Source organism: Armigeres subalbatus, chromosome 2 (assembly GCF_024139115.2).
Source record: "Armigeres subalbatus isolate Guangzhou_Male chromosome 2, GZ_Asu_2, whole genome shotgun sequence".
Taxonomy (NCBI): domain Eukaryota; kingdom Metazoa; phylum Arthropoda; class Insecta; order Diptera; family Culicidae; genus Armigeres; species Armigeres subalbatus.
The window spans coordinates 187,664,620-187,691,356 of NC_085140.1; the positions used below are offsets into that span (position 1 = coordinate 187,664,620).

The 26,737-nt window shown below is 39.2% G+C and overlaps 1 protein-coding gene across 3 annotated transcripts in view; it reads right to left on the bottom strand.

Moving 5' to 3' along the window:
* Window positions 1-26,737, bottom strand: part of LOC134211398 (uncharacterized) — a 368,779-nt gene that overhangs the window by 78,934 nt on the left and 263,108 nt on the right. For all 3 annotated transcript variants that reach the window (XM_062688211.1, XM_062688212.1, XM_062688210.1), the window contains exon 2: window positions 8,013-8,682. In XM_062688211.1, the coding sequence (XP_062544195.1) occupies window positions 8,013-8,126 (114 nt within the window). In that variant the 5' untranslated portion in view covers window positions 8,127-8,682. The remainder of the gene's footprint in view (window positions 1-8,012; window positions 8,683-26,737) is intronic.

Below are 26,737 nucleotides of genomic sequence, written 5' to 3' on the forward strand. Positions count from 1 at the left end.
TTCTTCAGAAATTCTTTTAGAAAATCCTTCGGAAATTTCATCGTACTTACGAAAATTATTTTGGGAATATCTTCGGAGATTCCTTTAAGATAAATCCTTTTGGAATTTCTTCAAGAATACCTTTGGAAATTCTTTTAGAAGTTTCTTGAAAAATTGATTTGATGATTTTTTTGGAATATATTTTAGGAATTCTTTTAGTAATTTCTCAAGAAATCTTCTCAATTACTTCAGAACAGACTCTATGAGATCTTTCGGAAATTCTTTTAGGAATTCTTTCGGTAATACCTCTGGGTTTTTAGCAACTATTCCATAAATTTCTTTAGTCCTTTGGAGATTGTTTTGAATTTTTTTTTTCGGAATTTCCATTGAGTTTTTTCGAGAATCTTTTCAGAAAATCATTAAGAAGCTCTCAGAAATATTTTTTTTTAAATTTTTTTTGAGAGTTCATTCAGAAATTTTTATCGAAAGTCCTCTGGGTAATCCTTTGGAATTTCCATTCAATAATTTCCCGTAAGAATTTTTTCAACAAAATTTCCGGAATAATTTCTACAGGAATTTTGGATAGAATTTTATATTGCTTTACCAAAGAAATTTCAGGAGAAATTCAAAAAGGCCTTTCGGGAGATTTTATAAAAGAATCCCTCGAAGAATGTTCTTAGGAACTACCGAGGAATTATAAACATTATTACTGGAGAAGTTCCTGAAAGAATTCCTGGGAAAATTACTAAATGAATTTCAGGAGGAATTTCCAAATGAACTCTTGATGAAATTTGTGAAAAGCAGCCTGAATAGATTATCGAAAAAAAATTCTAAACGAATTTCTGAAGGAATTGTTGAAGAAATTTCTAAAAGAATAAATAAAAGAATCCACAAAAGAACTTCCAAATTTCTACAGGAATTCCTTCGAAAAGTATATCAAATACTCCTGCAAAAATTCCTTCAGGAACTTCTGAAGAATTTCCTTCGGGAATTCGTTTGAAAATCCGGACAGTACTAAAACAAAACTCTGTGCCATCGGCCGAAAACCATTCCAAGAGTTCCTCCAGAGATTCTTCCTAGTGTTCCTCAAAGAAATTCCTCCAGAAGTTCCTCAAAGCAATTCCTCCATAAGTTCCACAAAGAAATTCCTCCAGAAGTTCCTCAAAGCAATTCCTCCTTAAGTTCCTCAAAGGAATTCCTCCTAAAGTTCTTCGAAGGAACCCAACAAACATTGGAAACTGATAGAGTGCTTATTAAACCAAAAATACCTAGTCTTCTTAAGCTAAAACTAACTTTTTCAGCTTAAATTCTTTGTTGAGAATTTCTTCGGAAGTTCTTCAAAGTAATTCCTCCGGAAGATCCTGGAAACAATTCCTCCGGAAGATCCTCAAAGGAATTCCTCCGGAAGTTCCTCAAAGTAATGTCTCCGGAAGTTCCTCAAAGCAATTCCTCCGGAATTTCCTCAAAGAAATTCCTTCGAATATTTCTCATAGGACTTGCTCCGGAAGTTCCTCAAAGGAATTTTCCCGGAAGTTCCTCAGAGAAAATCCTCCAGAAGTTCGTCATAGGAATTTCTCCGGAAGTCCCTCAAAGGATTTGCTCCGAAAGTTGCTCAAAAGAATTACTCCAAAGTTCTTCCAGGAATTCCTCCGGACGGTATTACAGGAATTCCTTCGGAAGTTCTTCCAGGAATTCTTCTGGAAGTTCCTCCACTAATTCCTCCGGAAGTTTCTCCAGGAATTCCTCCGGAAGATCCTCCGGGAATTCTTCCGGAAGTACCTCCAGGAATTTCTCTGGAAGATATTCCAGGAATTCCTTCGGAAGTTCCTCCAAGTATTCTTTCGAAAGTTTCTCCAGGAATTCCTCCGGAAGTTCCTTCAGGAATTCCTCCAGAAGTTCTTCTGGGAATTCCTCTGGAAGTTCATCCATGAATTCCTCCGATAGTTCATTCAGGAAATCCTCCGGAAGTTCCTCCAGGAAATCCTTCGACAGTTCCTCTAGGAAATCCTCTGAAGTTCCTCCAGAAAATCCTCCCGAAGTTCCTCCAGGAAATCCTCCCGAAGTTCCTCCAGGAAATCCTCCGGAAGATCCTCCAGGAAATCCTCCGGAAGTTCCTCCAGGAAATTCTCCAGAAGTTCCATCAGGAAAGCCTCAATGAGTTTCTCCAGAAATCCCTCCGTAAGTTCTTCTACAAATTCCTCTGGAAATTCCTTCACAAATTCTTCCGGGAGTTCCTCCAGAATTTCCTTCGGGCGTTAAAAAAAATCGTACAGGAGTTCCTTAAAGCAGTGGGTCTCAACCTTTTCCTTGAGAGGTACCCCTTCAAACTTTTGCATTAATTGAGGTACCCCCTTTTGAAAGTAGGTTTCAAGTCTCTTGAAATAATAATTCCGAGCTCCTTCAAGGGAGGCTTCCGAGCCTCTTGGAAGGAGCTCCTGAATCTCTTGAAAGTAGGCTTCCGCAGCTCTTGATAAGAGGCTTCTTAGCCTTTTGTAGAGAGGCTTTCGAATCTTTTGAATAGCAGCTTTGAGTCCATTAAAATGAGGCTTCCTTTGCAGTTTGAAAGGGTGCTTCTGAACCTTTTGATAATATGCTTTCAATCCTCTTGTAAGAAGTCGAGCTTCTTGAAGGGAGGCTTCCGATTCACTTGAAAGTAGGTTTTCGAGACTCTTAAAAGGCTTCCGGGCCTCTTGAAAGCAGGCGTCCGGGCCTCTTGAGAGGAGGCTTCCGAGCCTTTTGAAAGGAGACTTCTGAGCCTCTTGATGGGAGGCTTCCGAGCCTCTTGAAAGGAGGCTTTCTGAGCCTCTTGAAAGGAGGCTCTGAGCCTCTTGAAAGGAGGCTCTGAGCCTCTTGAAAGGAGGCTTCCGAGCCTTTTGAAAAGAGGCTCCGAGCATCTTGAAAAGATGCTTCCGAGCCTCTTATAAGGAGGATTCCAAGTCTCTTGAGAAGAGGCCGCCGAGCCTCTTGAAAGGAGGCTTCCGAGGCTCTTGAATGGAGGCTTCCGAGGCTCTTGAATGGAGGCTTCCGAGCCTCTTGGAAGGAGGCTTCTGAGCCTCTTGAAAGGAGGCTTCCGAGCCTCTTGAAAGGAGGCTTCCGAGCCTCTTGAAAGGAGGCTTCCGAGCCCTTTGAAAGGAGGCTTCCGAGCCTCTTGAAAGAAGGCTTCCGAGCCTCTTAAAAGAAGCCTTTTGAAAAGAACCTTCCGAGCCTCTTGGAAGGAGGCTTCCGAGCTTTTTGAAAGAAGGCTTCCGACTCTCTTAAAACGAGGCATCCGGGCCTCTTGCAAGGAGACACAGGTCTCTATAAAGGAAACTTTCTAACCTTTCGAAAGAAGGCTTCTGAACATCTTGAAAGGAGGCATTCGTGCTGCTCTGAAGACGGCTTCCGTTAAGCGTTAAAAGATGCTTCTAAACCTCTTGCAACGAAGCAACTGACCTTTTTTTTGAAAAAAGCCTACATGCATCTCAAACGGAGGCTTCCAAACCTTTAGATTCTAGATTTTAGTTCAAAAGCATGTTTCTAACATATTATTGAACATTTTGTTTAGATCAGATAGATTACATTAAAGATTTTTTAAATTTTCTCGTTCAACATTTATCCATTTGATCTATTGTTCTGCAGCCCTTCGTATTTTGTTCTAGTTGAAGAGACAAAGTTTTGAAATAAAAAAATCACAATTATCAAAACTTTATCAATAAGCTCCGATTAGAATTGTAATACGTCCGCCATTATGCATTTTTATCCGAGGTACCCTGGGGCCAGCGAAGGTACTCCCAGGGGTACATGTACCCCAGGTTGAGAACCGTTGCCTTGAAGGAATTCCTCCGGAAGTTCTTCAAAGGATTTCCTCCGGAAGTTCTTCAAAGAAATTCTTTCGGAAGTTCCTCAAAGGAATTCCTCCGGAAGTTCTACAAAAGAATACCTCAAACACCAATTTCCATTAACGCAAGGAAAAAAACAAAAGTTATTGGAATTATTTTTATATTTATGCGACGTATTTCGCATTTTTAGTTAGAAATCATCTTCAAGCATTAATTGGGAATATGTAGCCATCCAATGATTTCGATTAATCGATTTCAAGGAAATGAGAATAAATGCTGCATAATTGTTCAATTTCAAACGACTGCATGCTGATTAGTTTTTTACGGCGCAAACGGCGAAGAAAATCATCGGCGGTAAAGCACAGGTCTAAAATGGCGCCAATCACTGATTTCCAGCTTCCACTCATCGAGCTCATTCCGGCAATACCCAGTTTCTAAGTTTTTGTCAATCAAATAGAATGAGGAACTTTTCACTTATCAGTAAATTATTTTCCATTGAAAAGGACTTACAAAATTTTTCGATGGGTTTTTTACACGGGTTTTCAAATCAACGAGGTTTTTTACAGGGAGCTTCGAACACGGGTTTTTACAAGGATTTTCGAATGAACGCGGTTTTTTACATGGTACTTATCCCCCTCGTGGGTCTAGTTAGTTTGATACCCGATCAATGTCTGACAACATAATGTGGACAAATAGCAACATATTTTGAAATCGACATCAAATTGAAATCATAATTTGGTTCCAGATTTTGGTCTTCGTGATTGAATATTTATTTTGATATCAGTTTGATATTCAACTAATTACTTATTTCGTTATCAAAAACCAACATCAAAATCAGTTTTCAATTTGCTCTCATCGACGGCAAAACAGTTTTCAAGATTTTTCTGTTGTAGATTTTGTTATTTTAACCGTTAAAACGACACAAAGGATTTCAACCTTAGTAATCAAAATCAGTTTTACCATCTATGGTGGGGTGCAAATGGCGGACGGTACGTGGAGGAGGCGAATGAACCACGAGTTGCATGAGCTGCTGGAAGAACCATGAATCGTTCACACCGCGACTGCGGTGGGACAGGAACTTAGCTAGAATGTCGGAGAAAATGGTTCTCGACAACGATTTGATGGGCACAAGAAGGCGAGGTGCGCATCGAACAAGGTGATTTCTGAAGAAATTTCAAAAATTCATGAAGGAATTTCCGAAGAAATTTTCGAAACTTTCTCAGATTTCCTTTTTTGAATTTTCAAAGAAATGTCATGAGGAATTTCCAAACGAATTTCTGGATTTTCTGGAGTAATTCTTGGATAAAATTCTGGAAGAATTTTTGGAGGAATGTTCAAAAAAAATATTTAGGAATGCCAAAAATTTCTTCAGGAGTACCTTCGGAAATTTTGTTAGAAATCTCAAAGGAAATTCCTGAAATTTTCTCCTAGAATGTTAGAAAAAAAATTCGGTGGAAATTTGTCAGAAGTCAGAAGTTAATTCCCAAGGAATCCTTGAGAACATCTAAAGAATTCTGGGCAGTAGTAAAACCTGGATTTAACTCTGAAATTGTTCGTTAGAACCCCCTCCCCTTTCAAATGTTGCGATTACAGTTTACCCATTTCTTCGGATATTCTTAGGAATTCCAGGAATTGGAAGTTTTTGAAAAAAACATTTCAAAGAATTCCTAGAGACGTTTTGAATAAATTACTAAACAATTTATAGACGATAAAATGCAATTCAGATTTTGCAATATTTGAAACTACCTGACATTTTTTTATATTGATTTATCTCTTGACTGATTAACGTCTCCAATTATAGTTCTTACTAGTGGCGCCGGGAGTGGGTGGGACAGGTAGGACATGTCCTACGCATGAATTTTCCTGGGTGGGACAGTCAAAGCATTGTCCTACCCATGATTGTGGTAAGAACATATGAAGTCATTGGATGGCAAGAATTTGTGTGTTAGTAGAAGATGATTTTAAGTTAATCAGAGTCCAAAACAATAATCATAGATGTTTTTGGGATCCAAAAGCAATAGACTACTGATTGCTGTTTAGGACTTCAGGCACTTTAAAATCCCTAAAGCGCTCAAGGATGTTTAGGCTTTTCAGAGATGAAATGGAAGTTGTGGTAATCTGCAAATGCGATTAATTAAATATTTTAGAAGTTATGATAGAGCACTATTGAATGGATTGTTAAAAGGCTATGGAAAATTCAAACCTCAAAAGGTCTATTGAAATCTGAGGAACCAGAAACATACCGAAGACCGCTCTTAAAGGGTTCTGAGCTCCAAAAACAGATTTTTTGACAAATCATGCGATTTTTTGATAGTTTGTTTTGTATCGCTAAAACCTGGAGGTAATATGAAATCCTAGCAGTTAGAAATAATTTATTGAAACCAAAGATTTTTTGCCTTTGTATACAAAGTATCCAGTTATGAAGGGTAATGGCCGCCAGCTTGCCTGCGGGTTAGTCTCTGATTTGAAGTTTCTGGAGGTCAACTGTACCCACCATTCGAGCATTTTGATCAATGTGGTATAAAAGAAGGCTTGAATTCATTGAATCAGCACCTTCTTATATGCAACATTGGTCAAAATGCTCGGAGCGGTGGGTGCAGTTGACCTCCAGAAACGTCAAATCAGAGACTGACCCGCAGGCCAGCTGGCGGCCATTACCGCTCGCGGAAAACTGGATACGTAAAGGCTATAGGATCACTCCAAAACCGAACTTTTGATAGAAGGCTCGGAGACTCATAGTGTTATATACCAATCGACTCAGCTCGACGAATTGAGGTGATGTCTGTATGTGTGTATGTATGTGTGTGTATGTGTGTGTACAAAAATGTGAGACACACTTTTGGTACTTAGCATTATCCAATTTGCACGGAACAAGTTGCAATCGACGCGGATTGCGGTCCAGTTTCTTCCTATTGAAAATTAGTTCTATCGGCTATTGCGTTCCAGAGTTATTAAAAAAACATTGTTTCTTGCCAAATTTTGAAAAATTGAAAATCGAAAAAAATATTTACAGAAACCGCTGCAATGCACTCAAATGACGCAAATGGACATAAATTGAAGGAAAAAGTAAAATCTATACCCCTGAAGTGCAAATTTGGCCTCTCTTATATTATGTTTTTCTAATTTTTATAATGCGCGAGAAAGGCACCACCAACGCCAGGTGGATTAATTTGGGTTTTTAATTTCTATGACCGGTGACTTCTTCTGGAAGGTTGTAAATATATTCTATAATCGATAATGGAAAAGCAATATTTCTCCTAAAAATCGAGGAAATTTTATCATATTATTCAGACCGCAAGAACTTTTCAAGTTCTGATTATTTTTAGAATAGATTATAATGCAAGCATAACTTTTCCATTTTGAAATGGATTTCATATCAACATGGTACAGTTATGCTTTCAGCGGCAGAACAGGTAAAATTTGCATCGATTTCTCAATACCAAATTGGCCCGAGTCGGAGACATGATCGGTGGTATAGCGGCTATCGCTTCTTCCTATGAGCAGGAGATCATGGGTTCGATCACAGGCTCGCTCTTTCCTGTTCTGTATGCCTTAGTTCTTTCTGTGTTTCACGTACTACCAAAACGATGACTAATGTTACAGCTTGCACACAACAGTTTCAAAACCTCCCGTGGCACCGATGGGAGGACGTAGAGTTCTCTGCTCCTTTATTAAGTATAGGTGTCCATTCTTTTTCCTCCAGCATTAACAAGAACGGGGCCAGGACAGATCTCGACTGAGAGTGCCTTGTAACACCTGCGAATCGCTTAATGCTACTGTTAATACCAGAATTGTTGCCCAAATCGGCATTTCTTATTTGTCCTACCCACGACTCGGAACGTGGATGCGCCTCTCTTACTACTGACAACAAATCATAAATGAACCAGTGCTAAAGGTATATGATGCGCGCCCTAGGTGTGAAACGAGTAATCAGTTTGGAGCATGGACGATGGGAACTTTATCAGTGTTACGTCTGTTTGTCTGTGTTTAATGACCTTTTCATAATTATACACTTTACGATGGCTTCGGCTGATGCATCGTGCTATAAATATGCTTTCAAATCCAACTTTCCCTCAGATTTCGCTTAAAAAACTACTGAAAACATCTTTTTTCCATGGTATAATTGACTGCCTTGTACCTATAGTGGAGCAACTATACCAATAGTTGTGAGTCTCATAAGAAATCAATCAAAATAAAAAATAATTCTAGGCTTACCTGAACTTCATCCTCCTCTTTTTCATTGGCAAACTGGAAGTCCTGCCCGAAGGTAATACTGATGGTACTTAGCAAAAGTATGATACAAAACGTTTCCTGATGTCGTAAATTCATTGTGGTGGTTGATGTGAGATGAGAGGGCGATTGCTTATCGGCGAGAACAAATGATCTCCAAAACTCCTCTTTCTTCTGCGTTGATTTTTTCTAACTTCTAACACCTCACCGTAGACTTCCTGGCTATGACTAAATGCACTTCACCATGCACACGTAAAATTCGTCGTTTTCACTTCTATCTCAATACTAAACTATTGATTAATTCACTCCAAAACAAATTCCCACTGTTCTGACGGTCATGTTTGACCGAATTTCGTTGTAAACTTTTTTATTCCCGCACGCGCTCCCAACAGCCACACTACACTGGCAATCGTGACATCACTCTTCCCCGGAGATGTCTGCACACTTTGGCTTGTTTACTACCCAATAGAACAAAAAAATCTATCACACTGGATATGTGGTACGGTGTGCACTTTGGTCTCCTGTTGCTCGGTATGGTTCGTTGTCTTGGTCAGCGATGCTGCATCTCCGTGTGTTCGAGTTGCTACAAACGGCGACTCAGATGATTCTCGGCAGCAGCTGGTTGAAAAGTACGGGGAACCTTGGGCGCTGTTATCTGTAAAAAAGAATGAAACGCATAGGGGGAAAATATGAGTAAATTGAAAATATAAAACACTTGGACAGATACCGCAAGTCGCGACGGATTAGAATGTAGTTGGCGAGCACAGTGGTCTCATTAGTAATAAATTGCCATTGTGTTATTTTATTTGACACTGTCTAAACTTTATGCAGATGTTCAATATTGAAAGAGTGGACAGTTTTTGTCAGAACTTGCGTTTTTGTTAACTAATGCGCCGTAAGCAAAGATCTAGCCTGTTTTTTGGAAGGATCAATTATGCGTATTAAGCTTTTTATCCGTCTTAATTCTTAATGAACAAATTTCAGTTTTATGAATTTATCTATGCTTTGAAATGCTCGGCTCCACTGTGGCAGGTGAAGCAATAATGGTTTTATGGGATCATTTTAGTTAGAGTTGCAGTGCTGGGCGAGAAAAGGGAGATGTGGCACTAAATGATTTTATGGTGGAATGTTTCTTAGCTCGGATAGCTCATCTAGGCGAGTCATTTACGGGTTCTGATGCATTGACACAAAGTGTTGTCGTAGGACAAAGGTGACTCATTCTGGTGGATTGTATTTGCTTGTAACACGGGGTACACTTCTGGTGGTCGAGTTGTGTTGTAGATGTTAATTAAATATAACAGGAAACCGACAGTCCCCGGCTGAGGTCTCAGGTGCAATTTGGTCAGCAGCAGCAGCAGCACAGTAATGGAGCGAAGGTCAAAAGTTATGACTATGTTTATAGTTTTCAACTTATTCATGAAACAGCAGCAACAGAATGAATTTTTTACTCATCCTTATAACAATCACTCTTTCAGGATGGTTTTGGTTGTTGTCGCAACGCACAGCATGTGAAAAAGCAGTAAAATCCGAAGCGATCTCGTTTTGGTAAGCATCCAATTGAAATTGTTGCCGAATTTTTAGGTTTCCCATCTGGTAATGGTATGGATGTGATATGGCTTTTTTTTTCTTTTTTGTAGTTTTATGGATGGTGACGTTTATTTATGACAATAAATTATTTTAGAAAGATAGCTTTACCGAACAAATTAAGATAAAAAAGCGGCCTTCTCATACATAACTCTGGTTTTTCATATTATGAGTCACAGTGGTGCTAAATTTTCATGAATGACTAACTTTTACTCGGCGCGCTTTGCACTTGGTTCCATTTGCTTGATTAGTTCTCGAGTTATGCAGAAATGTGTATCTCATTTGTGAGGGACAGGACAGAAAGTGTGGAGAAGCGGGCATCGAGCGGCTACATTCTCCTAAAGCTGTGGCAGCACCAACGGACTGGGAACCGACTATGTTGGGCAAGATGGGCCAACGCGTTATTGACAGGCAGCCAATCAACGCAAGGATGTATCAGGTACCAGAACGTCGGCTCCAGGGGCACGTTCACCTCAATTTGGGAGATTTGTGCCATCGCCTTCACAGCCTTTTTCATCACACACCTGACGGAAGAGGAAGTGAACAAAAAGGAAAGGGATGTGGATGGGAGAACAAAGGGAATGTTTGGAAAAGGGCCCTTGAAGAGGGCATACAACGCTTAAGCGTACAAGAGCTTATAGCTCCTTACCTTCAGGTTTCTGAAGTCAATTTCACTAAGTAAGTGTTTACCAAATATTTGGAAGCGCAATTGTGCATAGACTGGGCAGATGATAAGAAGTTCCATAATCGGATTCTCAACTAACACAAACAGATGATTCAACGCGTTAGATATTTGCCATGTGATAGTTCAGTCGCAGTGACCTGCCAAGGCATAGACTAAGACACTGCAATTCTGTTTAGACAGATTAGCTAAATAGCTTGCTACTACCGGAGATGGCTCCCGGATGTACAATTTTGTTTGATGACATGAATCCAGACTACTCCAAGTCAGCACAAATGGCATTGGAGACTCCAATGCCATTTGTGCTGAGTGACAGCCCAAGAGTTGATAAAAAGCTTCACCCACCACTTGGATATTGGAATAGCTGCCTCAGGACCAATAAAGTCAAGTGGTGCTCCATTACGAGTTAACTCATCAGCCGTTTCCAGCTATGGAAGAATGGCCAGGTACCCATATTAAGTATTAACTGAATTCAGTTCCTCAATTTGAGTTCGACATGCGATTACTAGCTTCGACCTTGAGTTGGCGAGGCGAGAACTTTAATAGCTACTTGGCTATCTGAACAGAAGTATATTACTTTGCCCATAATGCGTTGCTGCAGTGCAGATTACACTACACACATGATGGCAAATATTTCCGCTTGAAAGACAGTGCAGTGTGTACCCAGTGAGTCCGACTGTTCCAATCTCAGCTCACGCGAATAGACGCCTGCACCTACTCTACCTTCGAGGAGGGAGCCGTCAGTGTAACAAACAATGCTGTTCGACATACTTCTCTCCAAATAGCCAGATGTCCACTCATCCCGCGAGGGGAATTGTGTTGAAAATGTCCTATAAGGAAAACTACTAACGTGTGTGAGATCACTTGGAGCAATGAAAATTTTGTCCCAATTAACCATAATCGGTAACAACGAAGTGTGTGTAGAACTGCGGTTTACAGGATTCTCTTCCATAAAACCTAGCACGGTAAGTACAAGAAAATGCTTCTTGTTTGAGATGTATGTGTAGATGTCCGAGAGGAGTCGTGAAAGTTGAAGAGAACGCACCAGTCATTGCCATTAGGCACATCCTTTGAAGATGGCCTAATTTAGACTGAATTGTCCTCACTTCCCCCTTTTGCCACCACACAAGACATCCATAAGCCAAAATTGGTCGTCCAACTGTTATGTAAATCCATTTAATATATTTGGGTTTAAGACCCCAAGTTTCACCACAGGTTCGTCGGAATTGGCCGAAAGCCATACACGCCTTTTTGATTTTGAACTCAATGTTAGGAGTCCAAGAAAGCTTTGAATCCAAAATTAGACCAACATACTTTATTTGATCAGTTACATTGATTTCAGAACCAAAAAGTTGTAATGGACGAATACCATTACGGTTAAGTTTTTCTGTGAAAAGAACAATAGATGTTTTATTCGGATTGACCGAAAGGCCATATTGGCGACACCAAGCTTCAACTACCTTAAGAGTATTTTGCATCAGGTCGAATAAGGTAGTAATGCACAAATCCACTATCAATGTTAGATAGTCGTCGGTAAATCCATAGGTAGGAAGACCGCCATTATTGAGTAACCTCAATAGCGTATCTGCAACGAGATTCCACAAAAGTGGTGATAATATTCCTCCTTGAGGGCATCCGCAGACACTTAATTTCCTAATCGCTGCTTGACGTAATGTAGAGTAGAAATTTCGGCTTTCAAGGATCTGGTGAATCCATTTGGTAATAATATTAGGTAGCCCATGACAACGTGCGGCTTCCAATATTGCATCGAAAGACACGTTGTCGAAAGTACCTTCAATATCTAAGAAAGCACCCAAGCAGGATTGCTTTTGAGCGAATGCTTTATCGATATCGTACACAACTTTGTGTAGAAGAGTCACGGTGGACTTTCCAGATTGGTAAACATGTTGATTAACATGAAGAGGCATGTTTGCCAAACAGTCATCACGAATGTGATAATCGATAATACGTTCTAAGCATTTCAGGAGAAATGAGGTCAGACTGATGGGTCTAAAACTCTCTGCTTCTTCATACGAATCAGAAGAAGTGTAGTCGCCATTTGGTTTGCGAATTTCGTCAACTTGGAAATCCTTGGATCTCACAAGAATTTTATTCAATCGACTGGTTTCACTCAAATTGGAAACATTTGCACAAAGGTTTTTCCAGCCGAGTCGTTCAGCAGATCGTAGAGCCTTCTTGTAAGCTTTGGGTGCCAACTTGAAAGAATCCGTCCCTGCTGAATGGCGTCTGTTCCAACTCCTTCTACACTGCTTCCTCAGCTTAGCCAAATTGGAATTCCACCAAGGGGTTCCTCTTGAGGTTTTTACAGAACTAAATTGTGGAAAGATTGAACGGGTACTGAAATGAATTCCCTCAAACATGTGCACTTTACGATCCAATCATATACAGAAATAGGTGGTTGAAATTCAAAAGATTCCCAAAACTTATTAGGGCATCCAGGATCCATAATATATGAAAGTTCAAAACAACTCGAAACATTTCGGGCTCAAAAATTCTCCTTGAAATCCTTCTAGAAGCTCCCCTGGGAACTTCTGAATTCCTCCGGAAAGTTATCCACAAATTCCTCTGAAAATCGTTCGAAAATCGTTCTCATGTAATTGTAATTCCTCCTTATCTAGAAACCCCCTACTAAATTTGTTTTAGAAAATTCACGAGGAAATTCCTTGAAGATTTCTTTTCTTCTCTCCAAGATTTACTTCTAGGTATTTCTTCGGCTATTCTCTCTTCAGGAAGAATCCGGCATTTCCTTCAGGAATGCATTCGAGAGTTCCGTCAATAATACATACGGAATTTCTTCCCAAAATTCTACCAGAAGTTTCTTCAAAAATTTATGACGGAAATCCTCTGATTTAGCTCCATAATTTCACTTGTAAATCTATGAGAAATTCCTTCGGAAATTCTTCTAGGAACTTCTCCGGGCATTCCTCTCGGAACTCTTCCTTTACTTCCTCCGGGATTACTTCCAGGAAATTTTCCGGGAATACCTCCAAAAATTCAATAGTGAAATCATCTAGCATTCAATCTGGAATTCTTTTCGCAATTACTTCAGAATATCCTTCAAGAAATATCTTCATGAATTTCTCCTGGAATTCGTCCAAGTATTTCCCCAGAAATTCTTACAGGTATTTTTTCGGTACTTTTCCAGGAATTCCTTCAGGAATTTCTCCGGGAGATTTTTCGCGGAAGTGTACTAGAATTCCTTCCGGATTTCACTCGGAATTTACTCGGATATCTGCCAAGAGTTCTTCCAGAAATTTCTTCGGAACAATCCGCAGGGATTTTCTTCAGCAATTCATCTGGGAATACTTTCAGGATTTCATCTGAGAATTTCTGCATTAATTCCTCCTGGTATTTTTCTGGGAATTTCTTCAGATATTTTGTCGAAAATTCCTTTAGGAACTTCTCTAAGAATTATTTCAGGACTTCCATGTGGGAATTCCTCCGGAAGTGCTTGTGGGAGTTCCTCCGGGAGTACTTCCAGGAGTTTTTCCAAGAAATTCTCCGGTAATACCTCCAGGAGCTTCACAGGGAATTCCTGGACGATATTTGGCAGGAATTTCACGGGAAATGGGATTTCGGAAGTTCCTTCAGAAATATTTTTTCTCTTCCTCTAGGGTATTCCGGATGTTCCTCTGAAGTTCCACCAGTAGTTCCTTCGGGAATTCAATCAGGCTTTCTTCCAGGAATTCATTTAGCATTTCTTAAGGCATTTATCTACAAATTCCTACAGAAGTTTCTCGGAGAATTTCTTTAGGAGTACTTACGGGAATTCCTCCGGGAGGTTCTCTTAAAAATTCTTCCATGAGTTCCTCCTGGAATTCTAACGGAAGTTCCTTTGGGAGTTCATCCTAGAATTCTTACGAGAGTTCCTCCAGGATTTCCTCCGGAAATTCTTCTTGTAGTTCTTCAATAAATTCCTCCAGAAGTTCCACCGGAAGTTCCTCCGAGAATTCCTCTGATAATTTCTTCGGAAATTCCTATAGGAAATCCCCCGGGAATTCCTCCGGAAATTACTCTGGGAGTTCCTCTGGGAGTTCTTTTTCAGAGAAACACCCGGAGAAACTGCCGGTGAAACTCCCGGAGGGATTCTCGTAGAAACTGCTGGTGGACCTCCCGGAGGAATTCCCGAAGGAACTACCGGAGGAGCTCCCGTAAGATCTCCCGTAAGAACTCCCGGAGGAATTTCAGGAGGAACTCCTAAAAGAATTCCTAGAGGACCTCCCGGAAGAGCTCCCAGAGAAACTATCGGAAGAACTTCGGGAGGAATTTCCAGCTTAATTTCTGAGGAAGCCTAAATGATTTCCTGAAAAAAGCCTGAATAATTTCCTGGAATAGCTTCTGGTGGAACTCCCGGAGGAATTTCCGGAGAAACTCCCGGATGAATTGCTGGTGGAATTCCCGGAGGAACTCTCGAAGGAATTTTCTGGAAGAATTTCTGAAGAAACTACCGGGAGAATTTTCAAATGAACCCGGGGAATCTACCAGAAGCATTCTCGGAAACAAGAGAATTCATCTTATAGACAAATCTCGTCTAGCTGAAACCTTTGTTGGGGTTTGTAGCTGAACCATCATCATCATCAGAGGACCTCCCGGAGAATTCCCTGAGGAGCTCGCAGAGAAATTCTCGGAGGAGCTTCTGGTGGAAAATCTATATAAATTCCTGAAGAAGCCTAAATAAATTCCAATTCTGCCGAAATTTCTGGAAGAATTTTCAGAGGAAGATAGAACTACCGGAATAATTCTCGAAGGAAATCCTAGAGAAATTCTTGGTGGAAATGCCGGTGGAACTCCTGGAAGAATTTCAGGAGGAATTTTCGGAGAAACTCCTGAAGGATCTCCCAGTGGAAGTTTTTTTGAATTATTGCAGAGAATTCTGCAGAACTGATAAAGAAGTTCGTGAAGATTTTCTTGGAGTAAATAATGGTGGATTTTTTGGTTCAATTCCCGGCAAAATGCATGGTGGAATTCCTGAAGACACTGTCGAAGAAGTTGCTGGAGGCATTCCTAAAAATCCCTGATAGAATTTTGGATAGAATGCCAGGAGCAATTGTCGGAGGAATTCCTGGAGAATACTTGCATATTGATTTTTCTGCCTATTTTATAATAAATATTATTTCAGAGAGGATTTGTTTAGAAATTCAGTTGTATGGTTCTAGTTTTCTCAAACTTATGGAAGGATGCAGGATTTTTATAATAATTGTTGTAGCCGATTTTATATTCTTTCTGAATACTAAGTTCGTATATATTTTCTTCACTTTATTTAAAAATATCTGATGAGCAATAAATCACGCATTTTTAAATCCATTATTGTTTTAATCATTATTGTTTCGATTTGGTTTGGATTTGGTTTCATGTGTTAATATTCATGTGTTTTTATAAAACTACTATAAAACTACGATTTAGAAGACCAAAAAAGTTGGCCCCCTTCCTTCTCGAAATCCTGGCTACGCCCATGTACAGAACACAAAGGGCAAGCTTCTTCGAAAGCTTCCACGATGTGCAACGTTGTAGTATCAACTACATCATCCAAGTCGGTAGGAGTTTCTATATAAGGAAGATATCCATGAAATTTGGTAGAGAGCAACTCAGTGTAAAGATTGTGACAGCACATACATCTCTGGCTATTAGTTCAGAGATAAGTGTAGCAACAATAGCATTGTTAACAAGCACACATGCATGGGGCATAGATCGAGAGTTTGCCCTTTTCTTTATTGAAAGCAGCAAAAACCGGGTTCACTAGGTTACCTAGGTAGAAGCTACCCTTGCGAAAATAGGGTTCCTGCACCAAAGCCACTTGGGATTTGCCATTTTGCATAAGTCTACAAAGACTAATCGTTGCTGTTCTTTTATGCTGAAGATTGGAGTAGGTCGTCCTGGAGTAGGTCGGGCACGTAGCCAAAATGTCAGACAATAGCCTGGTAAAAGTGGTTATCTATAGCTATTCAATAACAATGCTTATTTGTGAATAGGAGAATGGAGTCAGGAGTCACGAGGAAGTAGTATTGTAAGCATATACAGCACGACAGACTACGGTGGGCTAGACACATTTTCCAAATTGTAAAGAAATTAAAAACAATATTCGGTAGGGGATTCGAGAAACTTTAGGCCACCTGCGATAGAGGCGGTTCTTTTTGGATGCATGTTTCATTAATTACAAACGAAACGTAAAACAAACCCAGTTTTTCATCTTGACTGGAAACTCGATACTAATATGTAATGTCCCCGATGTCAAAGGGTAGCAGCTCGCTTATCAACGACCCTCAGATTGATTTCGCGCCTCACAAGTTGAGCGCTACACTGATTAGCCCAGCTCCGCGAGAAATAACATCTCGGTAACATGAGATTGATAAATGATCATTTTTAACTCACGAGTCATGTGTGTACAAGAGTGGTGACAGTGATGCTTATTTCCTGGTAGTCAACCGAACCGGTAGCATCGAAACGCTATTCGTTCATTCAAAGCAGCAAAATGTTCCTAACCTGCAATTTAGTACCGGAATTGGATTTCATTCAAAGGCAACCGGCAATGGTTACACACTCTGACTTTGATGGTATCCATGCAGGACTGAATTAATCCCCTACTCGTATGTCGCAATCACGTTGCCCGTCAGGACTGTTGATGCATATCAAACTATTAGAAAACCCAGTTCTATGGAAAGTGTCCAGCCCAAGGTTTGACTTCTACACATCTACGATAATAATTAGTTGCAATCCTCCGTTCGCCGCGCTTCCGTCCACTACTGATGTGGCTTCTTTCAATCACGTCGAGGAACTGACAGCAAAACCCAAGCAAATAAACAGGAGAATGTTTATCTTTTCCATTTCATTTCATATACAAACGAAGCTGACTGCATGCATACTGTCCGACCGACCCAAGTCAAGGGAAGCCAACTTCCAACTTCTGCTGTTAGACAATCGGCCCAAGGTTGACCAAAACGAAAGGCGCCGGCTGCCGGCTTTGAGCGGTGTGCTGAGCGCATGATTTGTTTACCTCCCTACCTTATAGTTTGCGCTGACTGTTGACTAAATGTGGCAGTAAAGGTGATTGCTTATTCACATTAAAATGTAATGAGAAATTATGAAATTAAACTCTTGACACATCACATTGCAATAGTCACTGGGTGAGTGCTTCAGTTGAGTGTTAATCACAATACGAGGAAATGAGTAACATTGTGGGGATCTTTAAGAGGGTTCACAAATAACAACTTTTAGATGATAATGAATGACTACTCCATACGAAATTGTGATTAATGCTCCTAGCGGTGAGATTGTGTTTCTTTTTCCATTGAAAAGGCAAGAATCCATATGAGAATGCTTGTTTTGCATAAATTAAAAAAAAAAAACGGTTCGACATTTTAAGCCTTCTTCTTCTATGGCTCTGCATTCCAACTGGAACTTGGCCTGCTTTACAACTTCAATTAGCATTTCCTCAGTTATTAATTGAAAGTTTGTCTATGCCCGCCATTGCATGAGTACGTGTCATGTGTGGCAAGTACAATGCCCAGAGAGTCGAGAATGAAACATTGTAAGTATTATTTCCAAATCATCAAAAATGCTCTGCTAATTTTGAGCAAGGAATATAATATTAAAATGTGTTAGACGCCTATATTTTTTATTTAATTTTTTTTTCAAGAGAAGAAACTTTGAGGGGATGAAGAAAAAAAATTCCAAAATAACAAATTCGTCGCATTTCGAAGGAAGATACCCAAGTAACCAATAAGCCGTATATTACGCCAAATCGGCCATATAGTGCTACTTTAATACTTACACGTTTTTAAATGGCCATATATTGACCCTTTATGGCGGTTTGGCGTAATATAGTGCTAATGGTTACTTGGGTAATGAAGCACCTATTTCGTCGGTTCTTTTTGCTTACATGTGTGCTCACTTCTTAGAAGAATCAAAAACAGTAGAAGCATTGCATTTTGTTTCTATGTTTAAGAAAGGATGTGAGAACAATGATTTGATTAACTGAAACAGTAACGCCTTGTTGGCAAATTGGACTTTAGAGCATTGACAATCAATTTGTAATATGAAACATAAAAAAAAGTCACTTCGAGCAATTGTCGTATAGGTAACACGTGTGTGAAAATATTGATTACAATTTTCACCTTTACCAAAGTGTCGATCTTACTCTAAGACAGCACCTTTGCCCATGGTACAATGATTCAGAGGTTTATTCGGCGTCAAGCACGGGCTACCCCAACGTGCGTTGGTTTTGTGGCTTGTGGTGACATTGATATGGGTACAACGTCATGGAGCTCGCAAGTCCAAACGTCAGCACTCGGGATTTTATTCATTCGCCACACTGACTGTGATGTGATGAGGAAGATGTTATGTTATCGTTGATTTTCCTCAAACTCAGCTTTTTTTGCGAACGTGTTTTCTTGTGGTTTTTTGAAACCACTTTGTTTTTAGCGCACCCAATCGGCAGATTGAGGGTATGGTGATTTGACAAAACACTCATTGTTTAGACCGACAAATTTGCGGTTGATGCGATTTGGCATGTAATTTAGATAATGACACGTTTTGCCAAATGTCAAGATTTATTAGTATGAAATTTTCATGACCACATCACGACCAGCCCCCAAATCCGGCAGTCCTATAAATCATGCACTTAGACCTAAGTGAAACCCAAGTGCTTTCACATCTTGCCAGACACGATCTAAATTTATTCACAAATATGCAAAACGGTTCTTACTAATGGCTATCACATTTCATATCAACACGATCTTTTTCCTCTAAGCAGCAAACCATTTCGCCCGGCTGCTCCCCTCGGAGCCATCGTCGTCAAATCGCCTAGTATGGAATTTTGCTCCTAAATTGAAACATAAAAAGCCTTCACACACGCTACATAGGGTGCGAGTTGTTCCGCTGGGTAATGCTGGCTCCGGCGATGATGATGGCGTGCCATTCCACTGCTAATAGCCGCACGATAAGTCTCTCTGCTCCCAGCAGTCCTCAAGGAACGGCAATTAATGAATTAGTTGATTTATGTACCAACAGGCGTAAACAGAACAGAAATTTATGTGATTGGGACAATGCTGTCTATTGAAGTTGCTGTTCGGCGGTTCGCCTGAGACGAATGTTAATTCGAATTTCGAACAAAAGAAGCCATCAGGATTTACTTATTTGTGGGGGAATTTATTAGGGGATAAATAAAACAAATTTCTTTTAGTTAACCAATGCCAATCGATTTAGAGTGTCGTACTGAATTCAGTCACAGTAAATTCTGCACAATGCATACCGTTGGTATTTCGTTTACTTGAAAAGGTAAAATGAATCCCATTGAGTGGTCCTTAGCCTCTCCGTAGGTGAAAATCTAATTGCGTATCTATCCATCAAATTCGTGCGTCTCGCAACAGCGTATGTACCCCATGTCTGGGGTGGCTGATCACTGTCCGAGTACCTGCAATAGACTCTTAGCAAAACAGAGCTGAGCTAAGGTTAGGCTCAGAAAAAAACTGAGCCGAGGGCAACACACAGGACCTGGGAGCAACTTCCATAGTGATGTGCGATGAGCATAAGCGCGTGGTCGTTCACTGGCTGAAAAATATGAGAATGTGCAGGTTGATGATCAAAAGCCGGTTGGGTCAACGTCCATAGCCCACACTCCGGAGGCACTGATGATGCTAAGGATGCGTTCTACGAGCAGCTCGAACGTGAGTACGACTTCGAAGTGCTGTTCCCACCATCCACACGTTCGTCCGTCAAGATATCTTTGCATATCTTGGCTCACGGCACGAAGTTTTTGCGAAATACTTTGAGTTTTTGATAGAACTTGCGTGTTTTTTGATAACGGCATACCTTTCCAACTCTTTACGACCGTCCGCCCTGCGTTCTTCTCGTCCAGAATCTGTCTACACTCGTCGAACCATTCCATCTGTGGGCTTCATCGCACTTACCCTGACGCATCATTAATAGCTGCTTTAACTGTACTCCATCAGCACTCAAAGGGGGCCCCATCGAGCTTACCCTCTTTGTTAGATATGTAAAGCTGGGAGCAATTACAGAGTGTCTACTCATCTGTAAAAACAAAATTACCTGATTTTTTCCATATAGTGACATAGATTATATAAATTATTGAAGGAAAGTAAACAATTACAACAAGTGAATAATGCGAAAAACCTTTTCCCAAATAAATTAATTATTGGAGGCACCATTTCTCGTAAATTATTTAAGAAATTCTTTAGGAAATACTCGCAGGATCCCCTTAGCAAGTACATCTAGAAATTGCTTCAACCATTCAATCAAAAATTCCTTCAGTATTTCCATCGGAAATTCCTCCAGGTATTCCTTCAAATATTGTTCTATGGATTCCTTTGGAAAATCCTTCAGAAATGCATTCAAAAATTCCTTCAAACAGGGTATCCTAGGAATTGTTTGGAAATTTAAATAAGAAATGCCTTCAGAACATCGAAAATTTCACAAGAAAATCCCTCGAAAATATCATCGTAATGCTTTGGAGATTTATTCAGGTATTCTTTTAAAATATCTTCGAGAATTCGTTTAGGAATTTCTTCGGAAAATTATTTAAGAATTCTTTTAGAAATTTCTTTGTGAATTCCCTTGGATTTTAATTAGGTAATTTCTTTAAAGAATATTATTATTATTTATTCAGACTAAGGCCAAAGTGGCCTGTGCGGTTTATAAGAGCCTTCTCCATTCGGCTCGGTCCACGTCGTCAACCACGCAGTCTACGGAGGGTCCGCAAGTCATCTTCCACCTGATCGATCCACCTTGCCCGCTGTGCACCTCGCCTTCATGTTCCCGTCGGATCGTTGTCGAGAACCATTTTCACCGGATTACTGTCCGACATTCTGGCTACGTGCCCGGCCCACCGCAGTCTTCCGATTTTCACGGTGTGAACGATGGATGGTTCTCCCAACAGCTGAAAGTTCAATTCTTTCGCTAACCGATGGAAACTATTGATCTATTAAATATTTTAATTCATGTGCCATAAAGACATCCGAAGTGAAAAATGTACTTCAGTGTTCGGAATATGAATCTAAACGGTAGGACGTTTGGTCAAAACGGTTATTAGGGATAGAGACATACGGATAAACTGATCATTTGTCCGAAAAAAATGTTTGTTCGAATAGCTTATTTAGCAGAAATGGTCGTTTGGCAGAAAGGGATATTCGTTTATGCCATTTTTTCGTCTTACGATCGAAACTTTCATTTGGCCGAACGGATCAGGACCGTAAATGTCGTTTGCCAAACGGGTTTTATGGTCAGAGATGTCGTAGATGAATCTGAAAAGTGTTAAGTGATTGATAATTGAGAAGTAGGGAAAAATGATAGTTGAAAAATGCGAAACTAGAAATAAGCATAACGGAAAGAGATTTTCTATTATTCACATTTCACTATTTATTTCCCACTTTTCACTTTTTGTTTCTCACATCTCATTGTGAAAAGTGAATAGCGAGAAATGAGGATTGAGAAGAGAGACGTCTCACTTCTCGTTTCTCGCTCCTCATTTTTTAGTTCTTTTTTTTCTCATTTCACACTTTTCGAATCTCACTGTGATGAGTGAAAAGTGGGAAATGAGAAGTGAGAAATGATTATTGAGAAGTGAGACGTCTTTCTTTTTATTACTTACTTCTCACTTTCCATTTATCAATAATCGCTTCATACTTTTTACATTCCCCATTGTTCGACGACGCCGAAAGCCATTTTAGACGGCGGCGGCGAGAATCGGCGTGGCGTTTTTTTTTAAGATATTTTTTTTCGGGATATTTTTAAAACATTAAGGAAAGAATATTTCGAATTTCGCTTGAAAATCTGAGGAACTTCTTCAAAAAATTCAAGTTTTTCCAAAATATTCCTATGGAAATTATTTTCGGATTTTCCACGGGAACTATTTTAAAGTTTCGAGATTTTTTTGGAATTACCAACATAAACTGATTGGAAATGCCAAAGAAAATTTGTTGGAATTTCAGCAAAAGATTCTTCGGAATTTACATGAGAAATTGTTCCAAACTTCTACAGAAAGATGTTCGGAATATCCACGTAAAGTTCCTTATTTTCAAAATTTACACAGCAAATTCTTCATAGTTGTAGAAGAGTGCGGCTAGTAGAATAGGTTTTTTTAACGTTGGCTTGCTCAGTCTAGCCATGGCATGGCCATCGTTAAAACAGACAATTCTTCAGAATATTCGCGAGAGACTATATGTGGGTTTCAAGGTGTAAATTATATGAAATTTTCACGAGAAATTACCCGCAATTTCAACGAAAAATTCTTTATAATTTCCGCGGAAGGTTGTTCGAAATGTAGATTTTAATAATAAAATCTTTGGATTTCGACGGAAAATAGCTCGGAATTTTTAAGAAATTTCTTTGGATTTCTAAGAGAAATTCTTTGTGCTGCAATAACTGCGATAACTGCAATGCTTTTTAATTACAATTCGATAGTTGCAACAGCTGTGCAGTTATTGGACCACTGAACTTCAAAACAATGTCAAATTGATGATTGCTGCATTGCGCTGCACAATCAGGTGCACTTCTATTGGATCTGACATCGATTGACAGAATGCGTTGTAGTTATCGAACTGAAACTAACTAATTCAACGATTAGAGTGTAATTCTTGGGAAATTCCGAAGGCTGAAAGCAAAATACGACCGAACTGGTAGTATGGCCGAAATAGTTATTTGGCTGAATAGGTCATCAGCCCGAAATGTCGTTTCGCCGAAATGGTCGTTTGACAGAATGGGCCATTTGGCCGTTTAGTAGGAATGGTTTTTTGGCAGAAAGAGCCATTTGGCCCGAAAATGTCCTTTCTGCCAAACAACCTTTTTGGCCAAACGGCATTTTCTGCCAAAAAAACATTCCTACTAAACGGCCAAATGGCCTATTCTGTCAAATGACCATTTCTGCGAAACGACATTTCGGGCTGATGACCTATTCAGCCAAATAACCATTTTTGAACGTATTATCCATGCAGTAATTGACTTTTGGCCGTAATGACTTCTGTGGCCAAACGATCGTTTTGGCCAGACAACTTGTTAGAGCAAACGGCTTTTTCGCCCAAATTACCAGTTCGGCCTCTGGTGCCTTCGGCCAATCGAATTTCCCAAGAATTTCTTATGAATAATGCAAAGAATATCTTGTAGAAATCCAAAGAAAATGTTTAAAAATTTTGAGCAATTTTCCGTTGAAAATCAAAGTTTTTTTTTAATCTGCATTTTGAACAATCTTTCGCGGAAACTTTGAAAAATTTTCCGCCTAAATTCCGGAAAATTTCTCGTGAAAATTCCAGGGAGTCTCTCGCGGATATTCCGAAGAATTTTCTGTTTCAACGTTGGCTATGCCAAACTAGTCGTCTTAATAAATCTAGATTGAGAAAGTCAACATTAAAGCATACCTTCTTCCAGCCACAAGCTCCTACAATTATGAAGGATTTTCTGTGTAAATTTTGAAGAGTACTTAACAGAAACTCAACAGGAACTTTCCGCAGATATTACGAATATTTTCCTGTAGAAATTTGGAACAACTTCCCGTGAATATTCTGATGAGATTCTCATGTAAAATGAATTCATGAATACTTGAATCTTCAAAGTAGCCCTTTGGAAAATCTGAGAATAATTGCCAAATGAATATTCTGGAAAAACTTTAAGTTTTTTCTGAGATAGATGACCAGATTTTTTTCCGCCGAAATAAACCGAAATTACCAATTCAGCCGAATGACATATCGGCCGAATGTACATTTCGGCCATATGGCGCTTCCTGCCATTTCGTCCAAAGGGCATATTCGGCCAATTGAGCTTGTCGACCAACCGTTACTTTCAGGCAAGTGAATTGTTCGACCAAATAACTTTAGGCTACTTAGTTTTCTACAAAATGATCTATTCGGTCAAATGATATATTCGGCCAAACAACTTTCAGCCTCGGCCAAATGGCTTTCTACTAAACGACCCTCTTTCGTTAAAAAATTCAATTTCAACGAACGAAAACGGGAAAACCTTTGCAATTTCCACAGGAGTTTTTTCTTAGTTTTTACGGAGAGTTTTTCGAAATTAATAAGAAATTGTATGGAGTTTTCAAGAAAAGCATTGGCATCTTCACGAAAAATTCTCTGGAGTTTCAACATGATGTTGTAGGGTTCCATCAGGAAATTCTACGAAAATTCCACTGAAAATTGAATCGGCGTGGAAAATTATAGATCAGCGGCGTGACAAATTTAAAACGGTGGCGCGCCGATGATGTCGGCGGCGCACATAGGGGTGTTTTGCCAATCTTGCCGGAATAAACTATTATATTTGTTGAAACCACTCAAAGTACTTTGTTTTTTGGTGATTGTAAAAATTGTGATATAAAAACAGTTTTAAGAATAACATGACCTTTATATACACCGAGCTCGCTTTTGATTTTCATCAATTTTTCGGTCACCTCAAATTCCACGACTTTTTCAATTGCACCTAATTTTTCCTTGATTTTTTTGTAGATTTTTTCGAGCGATAAACGTAAAGCTTTACTAGTTCCAAGTCCAAAAACAACCAAAACCAAATTGCGTAAAAAGCAACCAAAGCGCATAATAAATATATGACTGTATGTAGAATCCCATCAAAATGCTATTTGATGAGCGTGCAGGTTTCCCACGTGAGTGAGTAAGTGAGTAATGGAGTGAGTAAGAAGGTGATTGAGCAAGTGAGTGATTGAGTGAATAAGTGAGTGAGCAAGTAAGTGAGTAAGTGAATAAGCGAACAATGTGAATGGAAGACTATCGTTCATTAGCCTATGAATAATTAAGTAAACGAACGCGACAAGCCAATAAATGAAAATATAATCGTATGAGAGAATGAGTGACTGCTTAAGTGAGTGAGTGAGTAAGCGAGTGAGTAAATGAGTGAGTGAGTAAGTGAGCGAGTGAGTAAATGAGTGAGTGAGTAAGTGAGTAAATGGACAAGTAATTAAGAATAAGTGGGCGAATGAGTAAGTAAGTGAGTAAATGTGAGTGAGTGAGTCAGTAAGTGATTGCGTAAGTTAATGAGTGAGTGAGTAAGTGAGTGTATAAGTAAGTAAGTTAGTAAGAGAGTAAGTGAGTGAAGTAAGTCTTTGAATAAGTGAGTGAGTGAAGAGTTAATCTGATGATGAGGAAAACTTGAGAGTGAGAAAAAATGAGTGAACAAAAGGAACGAGGGATTGTGTGAGTTAGTAAAAGGACTAGTTAATAAATTAGTTAGGAAGTAAGCATGTGAAGCCGTGAGTGACTGATTGGGTGAGTGAGCAAATGAAATAGTGAGTAAGTGAGTGAATATATGAGAAAAAAAGATTGAGCGAATATATGAATGTATGATACTGTGAGTGAGATTGAAAAAATAATGAATTAGTTAGTCTCTCTAAACCATTCTTCGTCTACCAGCTAACCATCAGTTTTGATGTTCTCCGTGGTGACAACTAACTCCAACGAAATCATTTTGTTTACACTGGGGTCGCTTTTTAAGCCACTTACGCATTTTTTACGCGAATTTCCATATAAGTTTTCGTGGTGCGATTTTTTAAAAAGATAGAAAACCCAAAAAAGAAACGTGTAAAATCGATTTTTGGAATTCACGTGGTTTCGACTTACATGGAACGTATCCCTCGTGTAAAAACCGATTTCAGTGTACTTTATTATTCAGTTCAATAATGTTTTGCTTAACGTCTCAGTAAATTGTATGATAATTTTGGTTTTATCCTATTATTTTATATTGTTATTTTTTTTTAACTATATTTATGTGTTTTTTTAATTCTAGGATTAAGTTTAACACAGCATTTTTTTTATATTATTGTTTTGGAGTCATTCACAAATCACAACCTTCCTGGACGCCCTTTAGCAACTTTCAAAATAGTAACAGAAAGACTTGTATTGTATTGGATTTATAAAGTAAATTTAGCATAAAAGTTGTGAATAATCGACAGTCACAGATACATTCCTTCCAGTCGTTATAAATTATAATTAATTTTACCCCATGTTCCCCAATATAAGTTCATCGCACCTGGAAATAACTTGCATTTCACAGAAAAATCTCAAATCGTATCACAACTTTCGAGACCCCGATTTTAAAAAGGCGCAAATTTGCGCTAGATTTTATTTTGGAATTACAAAATATGGATGCCCTAGCAGCACAATTCAGTCACTTTTGGTTGCAGCAACTTGATTATGACCAGATTTAGTCATAAATGAGTCACTGTAACTCATTTGTGACATGTGTGCTGCTTGGGTGTATATCTAGCGCGAAGTACTGAAATATTACCGAATATCGCCGAATAACGAAATGCCAGACCAATGAAATTATGAGTTTTTCATCTTTTTTTTAGTCAAAAGTAACAACTATTAATTGCTCCATATATCTCAAAATATTCGATTTTTCCTATGAATTAAATATGTATGGACTACTATATTACCACCATAATCATCATCATAATGTGAATTAAAGTTAT